At 45.4% G+C, this 15,144-nt stretch overlaps 1 protein-coding gene across 2 annotated transcripts in view; it reads right to left on the reverse strand.

Annotated features, from left to right (window-relative positions):
* Positions 1-2,369: 2,369 nt before the first annotated feature.
* robo1 (roundabout, axon guidance receptor, homolog 1 (Drosophila)) overlaps positions 2,370-15,144 on the reverse strand; it is a 156,899-nt gene continuing 144,124 nt past the window's right edge. The window contains exons 20-29 of one of the 2 annotated variants that reach the window (XM_061681304.1): positions 14,462-14,616; positions 12,606-12,968; positions 10,680-10,799; positions 8,106-8,238; positions 7,710-7,949; positions 6,520-6,995; positions 6,193-6,348; positions 3,583-3,840; positions 2,491-2,684; positions 2,370-2,421 (exon numbers count right to left, since the gene is read on the reverse strand). In XM_061681304.1, the coding sequence (XP_061537288.1) occupies positions 2,407-2,421; positions 2,491-2,684; positions 3,583-3,840; positions 6,193-6,348; positions 6,520-6,995; positions 7,710-7,949; positions 8,106-8,238; positions 10,680-10,799; positions 12,606-12,968; positions 14,462-14,616 (2,110 nt within the window). In that variant the 3' untranslated portion in view covers positions 2,370-2,406. Of the gene's footprint in view, positions 2,422-2,490; positions 2,685-3,582; positions 3,841-6,192; positions 6,349-6,519; positions 6,996-7,709; positions 7,950-8,105; positions 8,242-10,679; positions 10,800-12,605; positions 12,969-14,461; positions 14,617-15,144 lie in introns of both variants that reach the window. The other variant, XM_061681303.1, reaches the window with a different exon arrangement.

Raw genomic sequence — 15,144 nt, forward strand, 5'->3', positions numbered from 1 at the left:
TCAGGGCTGCGTTTGACCCACATCGAGTCGTACCGCTTGTGCATACTAAAAGCTCCTTGTTCAAATCGATCACCGGGGCCTGTCAGAGCGGGCAGACATATTGAGACACGCAAACACAACATTAAGTGTGAACGAAGCACAATTAAGGGTCAAAACTGGGTAGGAGTGCAAATTAGGCCGGCGTATGCGGCGCCGTGATAAATCTGCACCGCAAACAGCCGCAAGGGGCCTCAGTCACAAAGACGGCGTGGACCCCTCGCAGCGAAAAACTGATAGACTCCCGTCTTGTTTGTATTTACAGATGGAACGCTTGGACATTTTTAAATTGCTGGCAAAATGATCACACTTACCCGTATTATCGCGTTAAGTACGTCTGGGATTTGCTCACGGCGGTGCCACAAGTCAAGCCATTAGGTACACCGAAACGCTAGCGAAAGCCAAAGCAATCATTTGGAAAATATTGCCTTAAAAAAAAGTACAACGAGTAGGAGAGCGGAATAATAAATAGAAAAATATTAGATGACAAATTAAGCAATACATATTTGGAAAAAATATGAAAGTATGAAAAAGTACCATGTATGATTAAGGAAAAAAATACTGAAATATTTAAATTGACAAAAATATGAAAAACAATGGCCCAAAAAATAAATAAATAAAAAGAAACTTCTTAAAATAATAGTACACAAAAATTAGGAAACAAATATACTAGACAGAAATATGAGCGAAAAGCTAAAAACTCAAAAGTGTGCTAAATAATGAGGACAAATATATTAGATGGCAAAGATAAACGTTAAAATGTTGGGCAAAACATTACAAAAAAAAAAAAATATATATATATATATATATATATATATAAAATATTAGCCAAAAATACAACATATACTATAAATATTGATAAATAGATTGCAGTCTTTCGTTTGAACCCCAAAAAATCTAAATCAAGTTAAAGTACACGTTCCAAGATGGAGTCGAAGCAAAGACATCACGTTAATATCAGCGTCAACTTGTTCTTTGTCCGTTTGTTTTCTATTTCGGCGTGCTGCTACGCTGACATGCAAAATAAACAAATCCAAAACTGTAACCAACAGCGATAAACACATAAGCACACACACATTAGTTTGATTTTGTCTTTTATTATTCATCCATTTTTTTTGCAGTTGTTTTCTTTTTTTTTTTTCTTTTCTATTTTTTTGTCTTTTTTTGCATTACGAAACAAATGTTTGAAGATGTCCTATGAATAAACAACAGCACCCTTTGCTCCCTTTCAAAAGACGAACGAAGCAACTTCTTCCTCTCCAGATCCCGTCCCACCTTTTGCCTCCAAGTGACTCTTTTGACAAAACATTCTTTTAAGTGCATTTAGTCGACAAACGTAAGCCTTTTTTCTTTTTCTTCCCCCGTCAGTTTCGTGTGCAATCGCTGATATTACGGTCAATGCCAAACAAATATTTACATTGCAGCTGTGATTCGCATGAACTCTCCTTTCCTTTTCTGTACTTTTTTTTTTTATTTTTTTTAATTTCTCGTCACTTGAGAGACGAGCATTCGCAAAAAAATAAAAACAGCTAAACTTATGAACATCATTATCATGATTAACTAGACTCCTTTGTCTTAACCTGTGTTTTCCTGCCGGTAAGACAAAAAGGTTAATAGATAAAATGGTTTAAAATAAAGTTTTAGTGATTGTGCTTTTAAAACCAATGTAAAACAAAACAAAAACCAAAGCAAAAAACATGGACGACGACACAAAACATAACAGTGCATTACGAAAAAAAAAAAAAAAAAAACAATTAAAAAAAAAAAGAAAGAAAAATCCCAAAGTGGCACACTCTTGAGGTTGCTAAATAATATTGCAATTTACACAATTGGAGGGAAATGATCAAATATTTATATTTACTGGCATAATAAAATTAAGATTGGCATTTTAAAAAAACCCAAACAAACAAACAAAAACAAAACCGGGGAATACAAATTGAGGTACCACAATGGGACGACGTATGACATATTGTACGTATATTTACACACACACAAAGTCCAGCCCTCTCTGCTCGCATCTTACAGTAACGCTTTTGTGCCGACTCAACCAAAAGTAGCTCGAGAGCCTTTTTTTTCTTTTCCAAGACTTCACTCCATATTGCATTGGAATTAAACATAAATACCCTAGCGGTGCACTGGAATACACCATTTTTTTCCATTTCCTTATCTCTCCAATTGTGATAAATTAGAAGGAAAAAAAAAGACGACATCGGCATGTATTGTAAAGAAATGACGTACGGTATGGGCGGCAGCTGACATGGCGGTGAAATACTGAGATATTTAGAAGAGAAAACAAGGTTGCTTGGTTCCCCCCCCCCCCAAAAAAAAAAAAACCCAAAACAAACAAAAAAAACATCCTTTTCATCTTCTTCAGCTTTCCGCCATCTGGACAAGAAGAGCAAGACAATGACGTTAGCGTCACACATTTTTGTTGCTCGTACAATTATTTCGTACCTCAAGTTCTTCATTTCCTGTCTGGAAAGCCGCCACGGTGCCGAGGCTCACGTCGGCGGCGTTCCTGTAGACGGCGTCGCCTCTCCGCCGCCCCCCCGAGCCCCTGGAGGACACGGAGCTGGAGGAGCTCGGGTCTCGCGGGCTGTTGACCACCGGAAACTGCGGTCGGCTGTAGGGCCGAATGTCCTCTGTACCTGTCGGACACAAACGCTCACCGTTGGACGAACCCGCACCGAGCTTCACAGATGATTTCTGGCTACACCCAAGAATGAAAATACAACATTTCGTTTCTTTAAACTCGGTGATCGGCCTCAAAAATCCTGGTCGCGTAAAGCCTCCTTGTTTGTTTCTATGTGGCCTGCGATTGGCTGGCGACCGGTTCAGGGTCAACCCCGCCTCCCGTCCGAAGATAGCTCTGATAGGCTCCAGCGCGCCCGCGACCCGCGTGAGGAGCAGCGGTAAAAGAAAATGGATGGATGGAAATTGGCTGTAAGGGCTGACTTTTCCAAAAAAAAAAAAAATCCTTCATTTGATTTGATTAGTTTTGTGTTTTATGGGGAGTCGTCAACCAAAAATTGAAATTGTTCACCATTTAACATCACCTAAAATGGCCGTTTCAAAGCATCGATTCTTGAGACTTTTTTCTGGTTCTACTCATGATAGGCACGACTACCAAATTTCATTTTGCTAAGTGAAATTGGCTTCAGGGGCTGAATTTTTTAAAATAATATCATTCCTCGTGTTGGGAGTTTTGTGATTTATGGCTCGTCATCATTATTTGCTACCATGATCTGCCCGCAACCCATGATAAAAACTGAAACTGTTCAAAACTTAGCATCATCTATCTATGCATGTCGTTTGCAATCGGGCAAAGTCTACAGGACCCTAAAATGCTCAGCAAAATGGCAGACTCCCCGTGTCCATTCAAGCATGACTTTTTTCGTCCGTCTACTCACGATAGACACGACGACCACATTTCAAACTGACTTCAGGGGCTGAATTGTCTCAAACTTCCAGGGGCTAAAATGACGGTTAAAACGTTTGGTTTCCGAAACCACCAGGGGGCTCTGATAAAACCATTTGGTGTGGTACCTGCTTGTTGGCGCCCCCTGTGGCCGCCTTTGCCCCCGTGCGCTTTTTGTCTCTCCTGGACCTCCCTGCGTTCCGACGAGCCGGTTCTGGGGTCCGAGCCTTCTTTGGGTCGGTAGCCCCCCGCTCCCGCCGCCCCTCTCTTGTCTCGACCCTCTCCCGATTTGGGGGAGACCACCGCCCGGCCCTCCGGGCCCACCTTGGAGGGATGCGTGGGGGACTTCAGCACCGCCGGGGGGGGGATGGGTGGCGGCGGAAGATCTGCGGGACAAACAACACGATAACCGCTACGTCGCACAATACAAACAAACGGGAAGCAATCCAGACTTCACATTTATGAGGGAATATCAGGAAGAAAAACTAATTGCCCAGCGAATTGGCAAGGGGAGGATGAACGAGGTGGAGGTGGCAGACAAAAGGAGTTCAGCGAGGAGGGGCGCTGCAGTGGTGGGTATATATGGATTTTTTGCTTCCCCCCCCCCCCCCCCCCCCCCACCACCACCACCACATGCACTGTGCAAAGTGAGGAGGTCAAAGATGGCGGCCGAGGCAAGTGGGAGACTATTCTCAGTCTGGAGCTTATAAAAAGATTGAAATGTGTGGAAAGCGACTGGAATGTATATGAAATCTTATATTGTGAAAGCACTTCTAATCAGAACAATTCAAGCTGGCACTCTGGTGGTTTTTTTTCTTTTTATGTACCTATTGTTTGTAATCAATTTAATGTGTCTTTATGGGAGAATATTCTCAGTTTGGAGCAAAAAAAAAATAAAAAAAATAAAAATAATAAAACATTAAATACAAGAATGTATTGGATTCGTTAATGTGAAAGCTAAAAAAAATACAAATTTCAAGAGTTGGGCTTTTTTTCCCCTCTATATTGATTGAAATCAATTGAAGTCAATTACGCTGGCGCAAATAAAAACTTTGAAATGGGTGGGAAAATTCAGGAATGTATGGGATCCTATAACATGACAGATTAAGAAAGACAAACAAATAAAGTTTGAAAACAATACTAATAATAAAAATTCAAGCCGAGGGTCAGGGGCTTTTTCTTTTTCTATGATTTTAGATCGATTTAATGTGACTCGATGGAAGAATATTAGTCTGGAGGGGGGAAAAAACAGCAAACAGAATATATCGGACCCAACAATGTGAAAGTTATCAAAAAAATTCAAGCTGAGAGTCTAGTGTTCCCCCCTCCCGCCCGTGTTTTTATTTCATTGAATTACTCTTTATGGGACGAAGTAGAAAGACTGAGATGTCTGGAAAAAAATTTAAATACTGTGAAAGCTATAGCAGTAATAATAAGAAGTAAAGCTGAGTGCCATGCTCTCTTTAGCCCACTGATGTCTTCAAAAAAAGTAATCATGATAATAACGATTGAGAGTTGAGTGATCACAATGCTCTAGTATTTAAAAAATACTTGAAAAAGTATTACTTTATAGATATTTTTTTTTTTTCCCGTCCAGATCGTGCAAGTGGCTGGATGGGTGGGGGGGGGCTGAATGTAAAGCCGCCGCTCCGCTGGCTTCCGGTCAGCTAGGTATTAAATGTCGCTGTCGAGTGCTTCCGACGCTCAAGGGCAGCTGGCACGAAAAGAGGAGCGCCAGCAGCACATCCGCATCCAGCGTTGCGCCGATGCGGTGGCGCCGCGTCACCGCATCGGATCTTCTCGGTTCATACGTTGACCAAAGCTAGTCACCAAGACGTGTTGTTGTATGGATGTCGGTGCGTTCCCAGGGCAATGAGTGAGTCACTGATGACGGCGAAAAATATTGATATCATTGGAAATGAGTGACACTTTCATTTCTTTGAGCTATAAATTCATAGAGAACTTGTTCGTGAAATATTGACCATCTGGATGCTATCAATCCTTTATGGGTATGTATGTCAGTATTCTGCCCAACGGCGACAATATCTTCTAATCAACACGTTTTATTCAGTTGTTCTGTTAAAAACGATGGTGTAGACAATCCACACAAGTCTATTGTGTGTGCGTGGCTTGTAAGGCCTTTTTTTAAATTTTTTTTTATTGGCCTATCTAATCTACTTTATATGAATTCTGCCGAGCAATAAGCAAGAGCAGTAAAAGAGGGAAAACATGCTACTAAAACTTTATTATGACATTTTATGATCTGTTTTTTATGTTTCTAATCATTTCATCAATTTCATTAACGGGCCCGAGCGGCCAAAAAGTGGCCGGGCGAGCTCCGCGAGGACTCGAAGCGCCCGAGCGGTCTTGGCCTCCGGCCCGGCGAAAGGTTCAGCCCGGCCGTGACGCTCTGCAGCCACGAGGGAAGACGATTCAAGCGCACACGCGCACACAGACCCGACGTGACAACGTTTCCCACGTTTGTCGTCCATCTTCGTTGAGAGAATAGAGGCCATTTGCATGCTTGTGGAGTAATGTAGATAAACGGCTACCGCTGCTATACGCTACGTGGCTGCCCCTTTGTCTGTCGCACAGCTTTGTGAATGTATTTTAGCCACGGACACCAGAGCTCATGTTAGCATTGACTGTTGTCGTGCAAAGCGAGTTTAATTCGTTCTGAGAGTAAGCCAGTAACCACTGTACTGTTTTTCCAATGGAGGTGAAGAACGGCACGCTACCTTCGCTGTAGGCGTCACGTCTCTGGTTCCCCACGGGCGGGTGTTGCTTCTGCTTCTTCGGAGGCCTCCTGTGCACCGCCGCCATACTCATGCTGCCGTCCGTGGACACCGGGCTGCCGGGACGGCGGCCCGACGGGTTGATTTGGTATTTCCGCGCTGAGAAAGCAAAAGCGGAGCATACGTTATGTCACGGAAGCCGTGTTTGTGCGATCGTCCCCCGACCTCGACCCTACTGAGAACCCGTGGCCTTAAAAAGACGTAGAATGTTTTGTTATCATAATAATCTAGCCCCCGTATTTTGTCTTATTACGCCTACAGTAAACCTACCCGAGAGCGCTGCAGCTTCCTGGCCTTGCATTCCGGGATGTTTGGCCACCCGGAGGCCCGAGTACTCCGCGGCAGCCGCTACAGCCTGCGCAAAGTCGGCGTCCGTGAAGAAGGAGCCGTCCGACGAGCTGACGGCACTGGACCTCCCCGAGGAGACATTATCTTCCTCGGAGGCGGAGCCCCACCCGTTGATCATGGAGCCCGTCACAGAGCTCTCCAGGTCGCCCATGCTGGACGCCGGCGTCTGCTCGATGCCCCGCAGCAGCAGCCGGCGCGGGTGCATCTGCGGGTGGTGGGGGTGCGCGTGGGGGTGGGTGTGGTGGTAGTGCATCTTGGCCACGTCGGCGTCTGTGTCCTCCTCCTCGTCTTCCTCAGGTATCTCCTCTTCGTCGTCCTCCTCCATGCCATCCAGGGGGCTGGCGATGTAGCCGTATGTGTGTGAGGGTGAGAGGGGCGGGGGGCTCACAGCATGGCGCCTTGCAAGTGAACAAGTGAGGGCCCAGTTGAGGATAACGTGAACAAGCGTCGCTCAAACTGAAGCTACAGCGCTAACCCCAAAATGGGCTCGGCACCAATGGTCATTTTTGAAAATTCAGTCCCTGAAGCCAGTTTCATTTAGCAACATGAATTTTGGTAGCTATGTCTATCATGAGGAGACCCACAAAAAAGTCTCAAGAGCCCGTGCCTGAAAAGACAGAGGAAGGCTGACGTTTTGGTTTGAAAAGGCCAGTTTAGAGTCATACTGGTCATTTCCATACAATCTTGGCCAACAGATTTAGATTTTTCTGATCGCTACTAAATTTTAAACTGAATGATGCTAAATGGTGAAAGAGTTGAGTTTTTGTCACCGCCTGTGTGGGGAGCACTGCAAAAAAACTTGTCATAAAACCCAAAATTGAAAGTGAATTGATACATTGGTAACTCAACCGCCTGCCTTTTTAAAATGTATTTATTTATTCTTTTTAAATTCAGCTCATGAAGCCAGATTCACTTCGGAACAAGAATTTTTTTTAACATTTCTGTGAATCCTTTCAAAACAAACTCATAGTAGTTATTTCTTCTGATCGCTACCAAATTGGAACCACATACAGTATGCTAGATGGACAACTGAGAAGACAAAAAAAAAGATGTAAAAGCAAAATCTGCGACACGGTCATCGTGCGGTATACCGTAGCGCGGGATGACTTTACCTGCGCTCGTGACTGTCGGGCGCCTCCTGCAACATCGGCGTCATCTCCTCCTGCGGCGAGGGCGTGAGCGTGGCGGTGGACTGGTGGCTGTACGACACGGCGGCGGGGGAGGAGGCCGTGCCGCGGACGGGAGGGGTGGGCCCCCTCTCCATCTCCATCTCCTCCTCCTCCTCCTCCAGCTCGCCGGGCTGCAGGTACATGTGAGAGGGCGGCATGGAGCACTGCATGTCTGGGTCGCAGCTGTCAACATCGGGGAGGGAAGTGAAGGCTCATTATTTCCACATCATTTGCCGGAGACGCGCGTGTTTTTCAACACAAGAAAACATGTGGTAAATATTCATGGCGTCCCTCCATCAAGGTTTGACACAGATTAAACCCCCCTCGGGCAGATCATACCCGTCATACCAGTCCTCTGCGTTGCGCGACGGGGGCGGGTTGGCGGGCGGGGGAGGCAGGAGGTCAGCCCAATTCATTGTGCTCTGTTTCGGCTGTTTGGGGGTGCGCGTTCCCTTCTTCTGACCTTGGCTGCCTGCTTGATAAAACACGCAAAAAAAAACAACTTGAGTTCAAGATGCGAGCAGCAATAATTTTAGGCTTTTTCATGGCCAATCCTAAAAATGATCATCAAACTTTGACGAGCAGACAAAACAGCTTCACAATTTAGCATCGCGGGCAACACGGAAATAGGAGTGGTTAGATGGTCTAGTTAGATGGATTTCAAAAACATGCATGTTGGGTTCATTGAAGACTAAATTGTCTATGTGTGTGAATGTGAGTGTAAATACAGTGGTCCCTCGCCACTTCGCGCTTCACGTTTTGCGGGTTTTTCCAAAATATTCATCCAGAAAAAAATAAATCATCAAAAAATAAAAATGAAAAAAATACAGCCATATCAGCAGCCATACTGCGGAAAGACGCGTTGTTTCATGTTGATGCACGAGAGAGAAGATTTCCCTCCATGCCAAACAAAGAGATGAGTTGACTCAGAGGCTTGGCCTGTACTTTACTGTACTGTACATGCAACGGGCACTCACACAAGGCGCGTGATTGGTTCCCGGCGCGACATCGACCAATGAGAGCACGAGCGGATTTATGCCGTGAGCTGATTGGCTGCGCATCATCGCAGCCTCACCCAGGATCTTCCCTTGTTGTGTCTCGCCAGTCTCGCCCACGCTGTTGACGGTCTCGCATACTGTATCTTAGTGTTGTGTTCGTGATAACTCTTTTTTTGTTTAAGCGCTAACTTTTTTTTGATTAGTTATGCCCTTACAATGCCGCCTAAGTGCTGTGCCCCCTCACGCATTTGTCTAGGATGGCTGGTTTGATGCCCATCTGGGAGAATTCCCTAGAAGAGTTTGTCAAAGTACAAGCCTCGAAATATCCACGAAATGGCCGACCTCCTGTTCAATTTCGGACAAGGCTCCTTCAGACTTTTTTGTGTGTCCTGTTATGAAAAAGCTTGTGCTACTTGGCAAAACGCGTAAACGGAGGGCAGATTTTTTTCTTCTAACTTTGCAGGGCCCCCGCAGCCCCTTTTTCATGGCGAAACGCCATGTTCTGCCCACATGAGATGGCGTAGGCAAGAAAGCTTGGCAATTTAGCGTCGCCCATCAGAATAGGATAGCTACTTCCGAATGGGACTCGTATGGGCAAATTCCCTAGTTAGTAGAATCCATCACAGTACAGTCAATGAAATTCTCCCCAAATAACTGCTTCAAATCAAAATGGCCGACTTCCTTTCAAATTTCGAACATATGTCCTTGAGATTTTTTTTCCGTGCGTCCTGTCAGGATAGGCATGTCCACCAAATTTCACGTTGCTCTGTCAAACGTGCTACCGGGGCTAATTCCTTCAAACTTTCCAGGGGGCGCTACCAAGTGATTTTGGCAGGGGGACGTATTGGGGACCACTAAAATACATCCATTCACCAGGATCCACGCGTTTGCCAAAATTGGTGCGCTTTCTGCCATGTTGAGGCCCCCACAAAAGCCGATTCGTTCATGCGAAGAATAATAATAAACAACGATTCCAAGAGGGCCTTTGACACCGCCTCGCGCTCAAAGCCCGAATGATTGACAGACGACTAACGGAGCGTGAATGGACCGCAGAATAAATGCATGAATAATGCTCACACTTTCTTTTAATGGGTCCACGTGCCTTTCAGGGCTTCAGTAATAGCAAGTGCAATAAAGGCAGGCGTCAGTTACCCCCGCGGTGTGGAAAGAAAATGCTGCAAAAAATAAAAAAATAAGCACCCAATTAATACCAAGAGTGTGAACCAATGAGCTGTGAGGCCTAACGACTGCAACTTGAAATGGGATATCAGAATGGATACGTGGCATTAAGGGTGGCAGCCTTGCATGGCGTAACTCCAATGTGTTTCCATTTGTCCTTGTCCCCGAGAAGACACCAGGGGCCCCCCTGACGGAATTAAGTGGCACTTCCACAATTAAAGCAAAGCCCATTACGGGAAATGAAAGTGAAGTAAATGCAAACGACGCAATGACCTACAAAGAAAGAAATCAAAGATGGGAATTTTTTTAAAAAAGTCTGTAAAAGAAGACTACGGTTTGATGCTCAAGGCTCAAATGAGAAAACTTGTAACAACAACAACAAAACAATCAGAGGCTTGGTAATTAATCGCACTTTAATCGAATACATTACTTGCGTTTTGGTCGAAAAATAGACATTCAAATTACTACTTTTATTAAATTTCTCATTACGTCCTGTAGGTGTTAGTAGCTTGCTTTCAAACTGCTGCCGATTGTCAAAACAAATCAAGAAATAGAAGGCATTTCCACTTTCTGTGGACGAGGGACGCTAATGCCCAAAACAAACTAATTGTGTGTTTTCTTTCAGCCAGTTACTGTGACAAAAAACAAGCTGGTACTGGAAATGATGCTAACTTTAGCTCAGGTTGTCCGTGCTCACTGCAACATGTTTGCATCAAACGTGTAAGCGACGTCCTACCGGAGGTGCTGCTGCTGCCTCGGTCCGAGCTGTTGTAGGAGCCCCCGGTGTGGCTGTCGTGGCTGTGGTTGTACGGGATGGTGGCCGGCATCATGGGGGCGTCGCCGCCTCTGTAGCGATCTGATTGGTAATAAATAGGTGACAGCAAAGTCTCTTTGTTAAGGAGCAGGATTTGAGGAACAGGAAAAGAAATTGGCTGTTACACCCGCGGGAAGTGAAAATGGGCAAAAATATGAGTTTGGTCCTCATAGTTCAGCCTCTGGGAAGACTTTCTGCAAGATTTGAAGAGAGTACTGTTGTCTACTGTAGACATATGTAGACACATACCCATTATTGGGTGTTATTTGAGCACCCCCCCTTTGCAATCAAAGTCTGCAGAGGCCCAATTATCGGATGTCTCTGAAAGTTTATCCTGTGGTGTGGGTGGGGTGTGTTAAGTGTGTTTTACTTATTTTTTACTTTTGTCCCACCAGAATCCGCTTAGAAAACATCAGGGCCGACTATCGTCATGGTTAAACCTGTTCAATATTTACGATCACGATCAGTCTTTCACAAGTCAGTCTTGGTACTACGACAAGACATCGGGTATAGGGGAGGAAAATCACAACTGGCACCGATTTTTGATCGTCAAGTGTGGGGTCTCACATTTGAACAATTGGTCAAGATTAAAAATCGGTGCCAAAGATAACCTAATAGGTATATAATCCTAATGCCCCAATAGTTGCTGTGCATACAGGCTGGATTTACACTGCATGGTTTAACTGGCACAATTACGATTGTTTTCTCTCACGTGGCACAATTTGGACATGCGCCACGGCAGCGTAAGAGACGAGCGGGGTAATGTGACCTTCAGATCGGAATCGGGCCTCTTCCAGGTCTGGGTAAAAATCAGATATGTACCCAGTATCTGACAATGTGAGCGCAACACAAATAAACATTAAAAGGCACCATATTTCAAATGTACACTGAAATAGACAAAATCTGATAGTGGCATTAAATCAGAATTGGGCACTTGGACCTGCAGTGTAACTCGAGCCTCAGTAAACAAATGTTATGGCATGTTAGTAGTGTTACAAATGTAATTCATGAGTTTTAGATATTTGAGCATGCATACGTACAGAGAAGAAAAAAAAACGCCACAAAACGTCACTAAGTTTTGACAAAGCGATGAAAACCGAGCGACGAAAGACATAACGTTGTCTTTTTGCTTTTGGAAATCTGACACTGAAGATGAGCCTTGGAGATGATCCAGATAGTGTAGCAGCGGAAGAGATGAGAGCGCATCGCATGGCGGCTGATGAAGGGTTAGATCAGGGGTGTCCAGGGGTTTTTCTCTGTAAATTGAACGCCACTTTGACATTCTTCATCTTCTAACAAACGCGCAAACAGCAGTCAATAACTCTAGGTGAAAAAATGCAATTATATAGCAATTATATATTGTTTTGTGGGGGGGAAGCTACATCATAGCTTTTTTTTTGTTAAAGGTGACAGAGATTTGAGAGTTTGCAGATCACTGCTGGGCGCCGACCCTTGACCCTCACCCACTATATAAGAACTTGAGCGTCTTTGTTCGTATTAGAGGTTATCCGGCACAATTGCGAGCTACTTGTAATATTAATATTCTAGCCACCAGAGGATTTAAGCGGGTTTGTTTTCGTGGCTTATGTAGGCGAAAGACAGACGCTAGACAACGTAGCATTCATTTTACAGCCGCAGGCCGGACATTGGACACCCCTGAGTTAGATAAATGTCACACACACAAAAAGGTGGAAGGAAAGCGTGACGGCGTCAAGATGTGTCGTCGATGGATTTCCACATTGGAAAGATTGAAGAAGAAGGAGGTGGATGGTGACGATGAAGGCTTTTGGGACCACCAGGCTGCTCGCGGGCGGGCGGGCGGGCGGGCGGGCCTCCCCTCGCACTCACCCTTGTTCAGCTTGTTTTGCTCCATGATGCTGTACTGCATTTCCTGTTTGGGCTGCAGGATGCCGCCAGAGGGCTTCCAGCAGTGCTTGTCATTCAGCTCCCCCGCGCCACCTCCTCCTCCAGCCGCAGTCCCCCTGTCGTTGTTGCTCATGATGGACGACTGGATGAGCTGCGTGGTGGCGTACGGCGTGGGCTGGCCGCCGGCGCCCGCGAAGCGGCCGTCCTTCAGGTTGGGACTGTTGAAGGTCTTCATCTCGTTGATCTTGTTGGACAGGTCCACGTCGCCGTACACCCCCGGCTCGGGCACCAGGAGACCGCTCTGCTTATTGTCCATCTGGCTGTTGTAATTGGCGATGCAGTCGGCTGGAGGACACGGGCAGGGTTACTGAGGCGGTTCGTCATTGGCTAACGCTCTCAAAACGCCGTGGCCGTTTACGGGAGCGCGGAAGACGCGTTTGGATAATTGATCATCTTATTTTGTAATTTAGTGTCTCACACACACACGCACACACACACACACATACACACAAACGCGCGCGCACACACACACACACACACGAGTCATGCAAAAGCCTGTTAAACACGTCACAGCACGTCAAGTGTGTGTACACTCACTGGCCACATGCACAATTTATCAAGGATTACTTATAATCAATAAACCACTTACCAAACCTACCAAACCTACTCTGTTCTGTTTTTACGCTAGATTGTACATAAATACAGTAGCTAACTAGCTTTTAATAAAAAGTAGAAGCTTGACAGACAGAAATAGAAATATGACGTGACGCTAGGTAGCTCATTAGCTGCTTTTAGGACAAACAAGGACTTTTGTTTTGTTTTTGTATGTAGAGTATACCAAGATATAGATACCTAGATTGATACATTTTTACAAATAACTAGATAGACAGATAGCTATTTATGTCTGTAAATACACAGCTCGTTAGCGGCTTTTAGGATAGATACATACATAGATGGATAGATAGACAGCTAGCTAGACAAAACCTAGCTAGTTAGCTATAAATCAAAAACATGGGTAGCGATGACGCTAGGTAACTCGTTACCTGCTATTAAAATAAAACGATTCCCCAACAAATAGACTGATCGCTAGTTATAGATCGATAGTGATCAATGGGTAGCTAGCGATCATTCCATTTGTCTCACCCTAACCCTAACAGATTTTAGTATAACTAGCTCGCTAGCTAGATGAAGTCGAACTGAGAGATGCCGTAGGTAGCTATGAGGCTAGATAACTCCTTAGATGTTTTTAAGATAAAGATAATAATCGATAGAATGATAGATAAAATGACAGAACAATCAACAGAATGATAGCTAGATAGATAAAACCGACAGACAGACCAACAAATAAAGTAGCACACAGACAGCTAGCTCGCTATGAAGCTAGGTAATGTGTTGGCTGCTTTTAAGATTGACTTATTTTTTGTTATTTTATGTATACCACGACTTATTTCACAGTCTGTACCAACGCAACATCTTGAGTCTCTTCTTTCTTTAGGAACGTTCCCTTTTTTTTTCTTTTTTCTTTTTTTCTCTCCCCCCGCCCGCAAACATGTCAACTTCAGCCTGGGAGAAATCAAACACAGCCGCCTGCTCTTAATCCTACTATTTATTTGTGCAGGTCGTGCTTGTGGAGAGAGAGAGAGAGAGAGAGAGAGAGAGAGAGAGAGAGAGAGGAACAAGAGAGAACTCTCGGGGGAGCTAACCCAGATATCACACTTTTCTTCCTCGTGGCAGCTCCCACCTTTGTCTTATCTGTGCACTCTTATTGTTTGTGGTTTCGGTGTTGCGTTCTTTTTTTTTTTTTTTTTCCCCCCCCTTTCTTTCTGAGCTTCACGTACCGGGCCGGCTGTATGTGGCCAGGTTGCTGTCGCTGTTGGCGTCGCCGGCGGCACAGCAGTTAATGCTGCAGTTCTTGTGGTTGGAGCACGAGTTGGGCCACGTGTCGGCCAGCCACGGCTGCGTGGCCGACTCGCCCATGTTGAGGAGGCCCGGCCTGCACGCAAAAAAAACAAAATAAAACACAATGGCGCTGACGTGAAGGGATTTGCACAACACAATATTACCACGTACGCTACTTATACCAGAAATCCATCCATCCATTTTCTACCACTTATCCGAGGTCGGGTCACTGGGGCAGTAGCTTTAGCAGGGACGCCCAGACTTCCCTCTCCCCAGCCACTTCGTCCAGCTCTTCCGGGGGGATCCCAAGGCGTTCCCAGGCCAGCCGAGAGACGTAGTCTCTCCGGCGTGTCCTGGGTCGGCCGTCCCCGGGGTCTCGTCCCGGTGGGACGTGCCCGGAACACCTCACCGGGGAGGCGTCCGGGAGGCATCCGAATCAAATGCCCCAGCAAACTCATTTGGCTCCTCTTGATGTGGAGAGGCTCTACTCTGAGATCCTCCCAGATGACCGAGCTTCTCGTCCTATCTCTAAGGGAGAGCCCGGACACCCTGCGGAGGAAACTCACTTCGGCCGCTCGTATCCAGGATCTTGTTATTTCGGTTACGACCCACAGCTCGTGAC

The sequence above is a fragment of the Phycodurus eques genome, chromosome 7 (assembly GCF_024500275.1).
Source record: "Phycodurus eques isolate BA_2022a chromosome 7, UOR_Pequ_1.1, whole genome shotgun sequence".
NCBI lineage: Eukaryota > Metazoa > Chordata > Actinopteri > Syngnathiformes > Syngnathidae > Phycodurus > Phycodurus eques.